At 51.7% G+C, this 9,038-nt stretch overlaps 1 protein-coding gene across 1 annotated transcript in view; it reads left to right on the forward strand.

Annotated features, from left to right (window-relative positions):
* GPR161 (G protein-coupled receptor 161) overlaps nt 1–9,038 on the forward strand; it is a 49,112-nt gene that overhangs the window by 31,217 nt on the left and 8,857 nt on the right. The window contains exons 3-5 of the mRNA XM_053605981.1: nt 2,069–2,793; nt 8,255–8,359; nt 8,874–8,993. Coding sequence (XP_053461956.1) covers nt 2,069–2,793; nt 8,255–8,359; nt 8,874–8,993 — 950 coding nt within the window. The remainder of the gene's footprint in view (nt 1–2,068; nt 2,794–8,254; nt 8,360–8,873; nt 8,994–9,038) is intronic.

Genomic DNA, 9,038 nt, shown 5'->3' on the forward strand with positions numbered 1-9,038 from the left:
TTGGAGCACCTGTGCCCTTTAAAGGGACAGGAGGAAAGTAGAAATCTTTTTTTTTCTTTGAAAGTGAAGGAACCTTCCTATACCCTGTCCCCTCATACAGTCCCACCCTAGTGAACGCTCACTTTTCATTTGCCAGAATGATGTTTCAGCAGGACAAGGGGCAAGGAGGAGACCACCGGAATGGCTTGGGCCTCAGAAGGGTCCAGTGTCCCCCTGTGGAAGTTTTGTAGGAGCGCAAGCAATGTGGAGCTTCCATCCCCAGGGTGGCGGGGAAAGGTCAATGGCCAGGCAGGGCACAGGCTTCCCCACTGCCTTGGAGGGGTGAGTGTGACCTGTCCCTTCTGTGCACCATTCCTTCCAAAGCAAACCTGTGAAGGAGGTTCTATAATTTCCATTTTACAGATTCAGGAACTGAAGGTCTGGACGCTAAGTCAACTACTGACATCCTTCAGCTTGGAGACATCAGAGAGCCCATCTGAACTCTGATTTCCAACTCCAAAGGCTTGCTTTTTCCGTTGGGTTATGTGCCTTGGCAAGATGCAAACCCAGATGTCAGTGTAAGACAGCAGTCACCTTCCCTCGGGTCATCAGGCAGTGATTCTGTGATCCGCACCGTAATCTCAGGCACAATCCCCTCTGCAGGCGCCCCGCACTGAAGCAGTCTCCTTCCAAGCTAGCTCTCAGCCTGCCCTCCAGCCCAAGGTACTGCAGCCTCAGGCTCACCCCTGCTGAGGAAGACCCCATGGAGGAGGCAGCACCTCTGGTCAGCATGTGCACTACAGTGTCTGGTACCCAAGGGTGACTCAGGAAGGTCCCAGTGGAGGAGGCGGCTTCCCACGTGATGTGTGAGGCTTGTAGCCATGGTCATTTCCCAATACCCTGGCTGTACCTGGCACTATTAGTGTGGCCACCCCATCCCTTCTGCACATTGCCCTCATGGGAAAGGACTATTTCCCTTGAATAAAATGTCTGGATGGGGTGGGTGGTGGTTTCCTTTCAACCTCCCAGTTTGAGTCCTCCCACCCATTCCAGTTAAAGGGCCAGTCCTTATCTGGGCCCACAAGGCTCTGCGCCCTGGCACCTGGCCACCCGGTCTCTTCTGTCCCTTTGCACTCTGTGTTGCTGCACCTTCCGTGCTGAGCCAGTGTTCATGTACACCTCTGTGCCTTGCCAAGGCCAGCCTTTTGCCTGGACTGGTCCTGGGCCAGCATCCTCCGCCTTTCAAAACCCGAGTCTGGAGAGTCATCTCTCCCAGGGAACCTGCTCTGGCCCTCCAGTCTGAATGAAGGGACCGCCAATTTGAATCAGTAGTGCCCTGGCCTGTTGTCTTGACAGCATCAAGTCAGTGGCCCTCTGGTCCACGGGCTCTGGACCGAGACGGCTTTTAGGGAGTTGGGGCACGTGTGTTGGGCATCACAGAGTCCGATTGCCTGCCCTGGGTCTTGTTTCTTCCTCTGCCTTTCTCTGCTTTAGTGCCCTTGTCTGTAAAATGAAGGTGAAGACATACCTCTGCTCAGAGTGGTGAGGAGGCAGTGTGGCCGTGTGTCTGTCTCCCCCACAGCTTTATGCCTGCATTTCCAGGACACAGCGTGGTGCTGGGCAAATGGAGCAGGCCTTCAGTAGATAGTTGTCCACCAAGTGATCGAACCCTGTAGTCCTCAGCATCACTGGCTCAGGACACTGAACTAAATGGATTAATGTCGGTAATAGCAGAACTGATCCAGCTCAACGCACAATCTCCCAGGACCCCCTAGGGGCCTCAGGACTAGCCACACCCACAAATAGGAATGGGTTCTGGTGTCCTCCACTCGGAAACAGGACTGTCTGAGCCCTGTGTTCTTGCTGGTGTCCAGCTATTCACTCAGGAAGGGTGCTGCAGAGCTGCCAAGGGTGGCACAGTCTATCACTTGCCTGAGGATTGGGGGAGGGTGCTGCTTTTAGAAGCATTCACCCCATGGGTCGGGTGGGAGATACCCAACGAGCCTCCTACGTGGGAAAGCAGTGGGTGCCCGTCCGGTGTGGCCTCTCCCTTTGACTTTGCTCGCTCACCCCCTCCACTCTTTCCTAGATACTATGCTGTCCTGTACCCCATGGTGTATCCCATGAAGATCACAGGGAACCGGGCTGTGATGGCACTTGTCTACATCTGGCTTCATTCCCTCATTGGCTGCTTGCCACCCCTGTTTGGTTGGTCACCTGTGGAGTTTGATGAGTTCAAGTGGATGTGTGTGGCTGCCTGGCACCGGGGCCCTGGTTACACTGCCTTCTGGCAGATCTGGTGTGCCCTGCTCCCCTTTCTGGTCATGCTGGTGTGCTATGGCTTCATCTTCCGTGTGGCCAGGGTCAAGGCCCGGAAGGTGCACTGTGGCACAGTGGTCATCGCAGAGGAGGATGCCCAGAGGAATGGGAGGAAGAACTCCAGCACCTCGACGTCCTCTTCGGGCAGTAGGCGGAACGCCTTTCAGGGTGTCGTCTACTCGGCCAACCAGTGCAAAGCCCTCATTACCATCCTGGTGGTCATTGGTGCCTTCATGGTCACCTGGGGCCCCTACATGGTTGTCATCACCTCCGAGGCCCTCTGGGGGAAGAACTCTGTCTCCCCTACCTTGGAGACCTGGGCCACATGGCTGTCCTTTACCAGCGCCATCTGCCACCCACTGATCTATGGACTCTGGAACAAGACGGTTCGCAAGGAACTACTGGGCATGTGCTTCGGGGACCGCTATTACCGGGAACCATTTGTGCAGCGGCAGAGGACTTCTCGGCTCTTCAGCATTTCCAACAGGATCACAGGTAACTGGGGAGCTTGTTAGGAAAGGGATGTGCCCTCACAGGCCCATGTGCGCTGTGGTCCTCTTGGCCATACTGGCCTGGGGAAGGCTGAGCCCTGAGGCTGATTGTGGCCTCAAGGCTCAAAGCACAGAACTTCCTTTGGAGAAGGAACATTCTAGAGTATCCCTGTGATTCCTGGAGAGCTTTCCATCACTCAACAGCTCAAGGCTATGCTGACAAGGAGGTAGCAGGGCTCCCTGAAGTGTATCCCGAAAGACTTAGGAGATGTCACAGTTCAGAAATGTGTTTCCTGAAACCCAACCACGGCCTGCTGGGCTTGAAAGTGTAGTTACTTCTTTATTAGAAAAAGAGTCCCAGTGTTGGACCAGGCTACCTCCTCTGGGCAAGACCTTTCCTTCAGTCTTTCCTCTTGTCCTTGGTTCCTGTCCACCTCAGGGGACAGCTGGAGGAGAAGCTGCCTCCTCTCCTCAACCATCCTCTACCCTGGCCTCCACTGAGATGTCGCCATATTGTGTGTACAACGTCACTTCCCATCTGGTGACAGGCTCAGACATGCAGGTAGGAGTCTGGACATGGTCCTACCACTGTTGATGAGACCCAGAGGAATTACTCTAGTCAGGTGTTAGATTTTTTTTTTTCTTTTTATCTTTTTATTTTGAAATAATTTTAGATTTATAGAAAAGATGGAAAAATAGTGCAAAGAATTCCCACACACTCAGCTTCTTCCCGTGCTAACTAACATCTTGCAGAGCCACAGCACAGTCATCAGACCTAAGGCGTGAACAGCAGACAGGGCTGTTAACTACAGACTTGATCCGGGATGCACCTATTTCCCCATTACTGTCCTCCTTCTGCCCTTTCACTGTCCTTTGACATGGTTTTAGCTGTCATATCCCCCTTTGTCTTCTTTAATCTTTGACAATTCTTTTTGGACAATTTCTCTGCTTTTTATGACATTGACACTTTGACACTCATGACACTTGTGCACAGAGTGCAAAATACCTGACAAGGTAACACACAAGTGTAACTCACTTTGTGTTTGTGTGATGCCTTCTGAAGGTTAGAGTGAGGTTTTATGTTTCTGCAAGAATGCTACAGGGCTCACGAGCCTTGTTGGTGTGTCCCATCGGGGCACATTGTCAAATGCCTCATTACTGGTGATGCTACCCTTGATCTCTTAGCGGAGGTCTCTTTAGTCTGCCAGCTTTCTCCACTGTAAAGTCGCTAATTTTTCTGTTGTAATTAATAAATACCACAGAGCAGATTCTTTGTAAATGTCCTACTTCTCCTTCAGCTCTCATCCAGTGTTTTCAGCATGCACTGGTGGGTCTTGGCCTCCAGCAGTTATTCTCGTGTTGTTCTGAAGGGAAGTAGCTGGATTTTTAGGTCCACATTTAGGGGAGACCATCCCTGGCCAAACCATTGGAAGAGAAATGTTAAGGGCATCCAGTTTGCAGGTTTAATCTCTTGCCAAATGACTTTAAACTACTTTCATACATTTTTCTTTTTTGTAAAATAAGGAGTCTTCTATCCTCCATCTCACAAGGGTGAAAGAAATAACAACAGTTAATTATAAATACTCAGTGGCAGTGATGACAGGAGGCCCTTTCCATGTGGCACAAAACACCAGCACCACTGGTTTATTTCATGGATGATGGAGTGTTATTTCTTGAGAAAGGAAGGAAGCCTGAGACTTTTTTGTTTTGACCATAGGAGAGCAGACCTCTCTGTATCCCAGTATTTTAATCACTGAAATGCCCACCCCCTGCCAGGTAGTTGCAAAGCCACATTTCCACGCATGACTTGTGATCTGGAGTACATTTGGTATTTGACTTCATTTCACTGATTATTTATTCAGATTTTGCAAAACCGCTTGTCTTCTAGGGAAGGAATAATAGACGTTTTATGTTTTGTTGAAGTTAAGAATGAGGAAGGAAAAAAAAATGAGGAAAGAGAATGGAGGAGGAAAAGGGTAGATAGAACAAAAAGGAACATGTGCTTTTGGGGCCAAGTTTTCCATGCAAGTCACTTGTGATATTCCTAGAAGAGTTGGTGAGGCCGTGAGGACAGGCAGGAAACGCCAGCTGTGGTTAGGTTGGCAAGTCCGAGGCAGCCGGCGGTCTCGTCTTCACTTAGGGGAAGGCGTGCGGTGGGATGCTTCTGGGTTGAAGGGCTTGTGGGATGATGGGTTCTGAATGGTTGGCCTCTCCCAGGAATGGGTGTAAGGGAATCTTTATTCTTCTTCCCTGAAGGTCCTTGTCCTAGGAGGAGGGTGGCAGGAGTCAGCAAGAGTCGGGGAGCAAAGCAGCCTGTGCTGTTCCTGCCAGAAATGCGACTGTCCTGCTGATCTGGAGGGAGAGCCCAGGCTGCCACCTCACGTCCCTCCCTGGTGGCTCTGTCTGAGCCAGGGCTGCCCGGACCCTGCAAGGCACCCTCTGTGGGCCTGGCTTTGATCTGCTGCAGATTCCTAACTCTACTCACTTTCCCTGTCCGTGGTCCACCCTCAGCAGGGTGAGGAGGATGATCAGGTCTCTTCCAAAGCCAGAAAGAAATGACTTGGAGCCTCTGTTTTGGTTTTGTTCCTCTCTATTTGTATGGGTAGCTAGAAAGTAACCAAGGAAATCTGTGAAGGGAATTATAAACTTTCCTAAAAGAGTGCTTATGAGCAAAGAATACGTGGAAACAGAATTCCACGAATATCTGGAGCCTCCCCGCTGACTCGGATGTTAGGAGTTTGATGAGCACTTGATGGCGTTTATTGCACACTTAGTAGCTTAGTATCTTTGAGCTGTAAGGAATGGATTTTGGTTTTCTCATTCTGTTGTCCCCAAACTAAAGAAGTGCAGAAGGTTAGGTTTTCCCTACGGTGCTAGCAGTCCCTGAGCCACCAAATGTTTTCTGCTTTTGAGGGCTCATTTTCCCCCCAGGGAGGGCTCACCTGGGATCTGAGATCTCTGGGCTACCTGATGGTGGACGGGTGGGCACTGGAGTGCATAGTGGCTTCCAGTGCCGAAGGGGGAGCTAAATGCAATTGTTTAGTCTTAAGATGCTAAACCACAAAGCTGATAGGTGGCTACTGGCAATGGCAGCCAAGAAGAGGCCTTCAGGAGAAAGGGCATGTGGGTCCAGACACTTTACTCCAGCCAGGGCTGGAGAGCCCAGCTTCCCTTCACTCAGGGGCGTGGCAGGGCAGGAGGGCAGCCTCTCCCATGCTGTCTCCCTTGGGGCTCATGTGTGAGCAGAGGTCACTGGGGAAAGAGCCTTTCCAGGTATCTTCTGGAAGGAAAACTCCTACTCACCCATGCCTGGGGGAGATGCCTCATACCACATCCTTCCTGGAGGGATCTGGACTAGAGGATGGGGAGGGAGGCCCAGGAGCCTTTGAATTTCCCTCCCTTGCTTTTCTGAGTTCCTCTCCCAGTGGTACCTGGAGGCCTTCTTGTTGCTTCCAAGTGCCTGCTTCACCTCAGAGTCACACCAGTGTCCCCAGAGTTTGTCAAAGGCACTGTGGCTTTACCCACTCACTGTCTGCCTCTGGGGAGCCACAAACCTGTTCCCCGGGACCTGCACCTCTGTGCTGTTTTTTTTGGTTTTAAGTTCTGAGGGGTTGGGTTGTGCCTAACCCAGTAGATACATTGTTCTTTCATGTGAAAACTCCTAGGTAACTGAGTCCACTCTCCAGGAGTGAGTGCAGGGTAGACACAGGGTAGACTCCTGGCCACCCTGCTTCCGACCTTTCGGTGGTGTCACATGGGCCTGGCTCCAGTGATTCCTCTGGGTCTCTGGTGAGACCCAGACACGTTCCTGGCTTTCACCGCAGCCTCAGAGATGGCATCCAAAACCCACTGTGGCTTCAGCCATCCCAGTTGGCAGGGAATGGCCCCAAGGGCTCTACTCCCCGAACCAGATGTCCTGTGAGCCCAGTCATGTCAGGCCAAGTCCCTAGAGGGGACAGTCATGTGCAGGGGCAGGGGTGGGTCTTCTCTGGTCCCAGTCCCAACCCCAATCCCTAGTCAGGGACAGTAATGGGAGGTTCCTGAGAGAAGTTTGCTGGGGCTGCTCTCCCCGCCACCATGTCCTCCATGACACCAGGGAGGATGGGAGAGAGTGTGTTCTGGTGCCTTGTACTCTCGGAAGAATCAGGATGGAAGTAAAGCACGCGGTCTTCCCTCAGCGGTGAGAGCACTGTAGGAGGATACCAGATTGTCCTTGATGACTGATCATTCGGTCTGCTAGGTGGTAGATCTTCCTCGTGAGAGCTGAGGGGTCTGATTTTTGTGTGTGTCATATTTTTAAGTTCTAAAAGCTTTGTGTTATCTCCATGTTCCCTATTTTATAGTCTCCAGTTCTTTTTTTATGGATTCATTATTTTCTCTGCTTTCTGAGTATACCCAATTATCACTTTGTTTTGCTTTCTTATAAGCTCTCTGAATTGTTTCCTCTGAGATCTATTTCTTCTTTTCTTTTTTCTTTTTGCAGAAATGCAGAGGTAGGGAAAAAAAAAGAAAAAATGTCTTTAAGGAAAGGTACTGTCTGTCTTTAAGGACATTCGCTTGTCTGGTGATCCTCGGCATTCCTTTCTCTTTACTAGCCCGGCCCTAGCAGGAAAGCCGCAGGGAAGCCGTGATTGTGGGGTGGTCTGGCAGGGCCACTGCGTGACACCAAGCTGTCAGTATCTGCAGGTCTTTTCTCAAGGGTGGGTTGATTCTCCCAGGGAAGAGTTCTCCACTGTCCAGCACAGGTGGAGCGGGAGAAGGGGCCAGGGTCCCCTGTTAAATACGTGGGTTCTCACTGCTCCCTCAGTGTTTACTGTGTGACCTTAACTCAGTTGTACCCGCAGGTCACTCTCTCCACTCTCCTGTCACTATAAGGTCAGGTACCTGGAGCCCAGATTTGGGGAGCAGCAGGAGGGCCCAGCTGCTTCCTGTGGAGACATTCTGTCCCTGGAGCCCCCAGTTCCTGAGCTGCCAGGGCTAGTGGGAATCTGTCTGTCTCCTCCTGGGCTCCCCTCACTGCCAAGGCCAGTTCTCTTTCCTGGGTCAGCTCACTTCCCTCACCTGTCTGCTTTCTAGCTTCCAGAAATTCTCTCCCTTTTGGGTTAAAAAAATCCGTTTTTGGCATTCAAGTAGGATTTCAGGAGGTGAATGTGGAGGTTGAATTCTCCCTGTTTAATTGGGAGACCTTCTCTAAAGCCTCTGGCCTTGGGTTTCCCCTCCCTCCTCCCTTGTTTTTTGACCTTGTCAGAGGAGCTTTCCTTTGGGGGGACCCAGTGAGCCACAACACAGTGGGACAGGAGCAGTTAGGGTGGCCTGTCTTTCAGGGGCTTGAGAGCAAGTTTTGCAAGAACAGAGAGAACAGGAGGGTGGTGGTGGGGCAGTCTGTGGGGAGGACCGAGATGGGAAGGTCACTTGCTTCGGCAGGGCGTGGTCACCGCACCTTCAATACCAACTTTGCCTTTCAGACCTGGGCCTGTCCCCACACCTCACAGCGCTCATGGCAGGTGGACAGCCCCTGGGGCACAGCAGCAGCACTGGGGACACTGGCTTCAGCTGCTCTCAGGACTCAGGTACTGTCATGCTTCATCGGCCTCTCCCCTGTGTTTCCCTGCTGTGGGAGTGACATTTCCCACAGTGGGTGGGAAGGGCCTGGAGGCGAGAACCCTGAGTCTGGGCTTCCAGCCACAGCTTTTACTTTTCAGCTTTCCTGTGCCCTCCTTTGTAGAGAGTTTCCTCCTCTGTAAAACAGGGGTCTCAGGTCCTATTCTCTCAGCCGTGTGGTATTATTGTGTGGTTGGAAGTGAGCGAAAGCCTTTGCAAAGTTAAAAGGCCACGACTTACCAGTCACTAGCCTGGATAGCACTGCTATAGTTCCCGTGTGGCTGAGGCAGCCCCCTGGATGTCTGCAAACCCCCTGAAATAGGGTGGCAGGGTGTTCATTGGACAGAGGCCACAGAGCAATGAGCTGCACCTGGTTATAGGTTTGAATGAGAGGGAGAGAGGGGAGCAAGGGGTGCCGAGAGAGAGGAAAGGGGGGGTACTTTGTGTTGCTGGTCTGTGTGCACAGCCTGTCCTCTGTCTTAGGGACGGACGTGATGCTGCTGGAGGACTACACATCTGAGGACAACCCTCCCTCCCACTGTACTTGCCCACCCAGGAGAAGGAGCTCGGTGACATTTGAGGATGAAGTGGAGCAAATCAAAGGTTGGTTACTGTGACAGATGGCTTTAAGCAAACAGGGGAGAGGAA

The sequence above is a fragment of the Nycticebus coucang genome, chromosome 10 (genome assembly GCF_027406575.1).
Source record: "Nycticebus coucang isolate mNycCou1 chromosome 10, mNycCou1.pri, whole genome shotgun sequence".
Classification (NCBI taxonomy): Eukaryota; Metazoa; Chordata; class Mammalia; order Primates; family Lorisidae; genus Nycticebus; species Nycticebus coucang.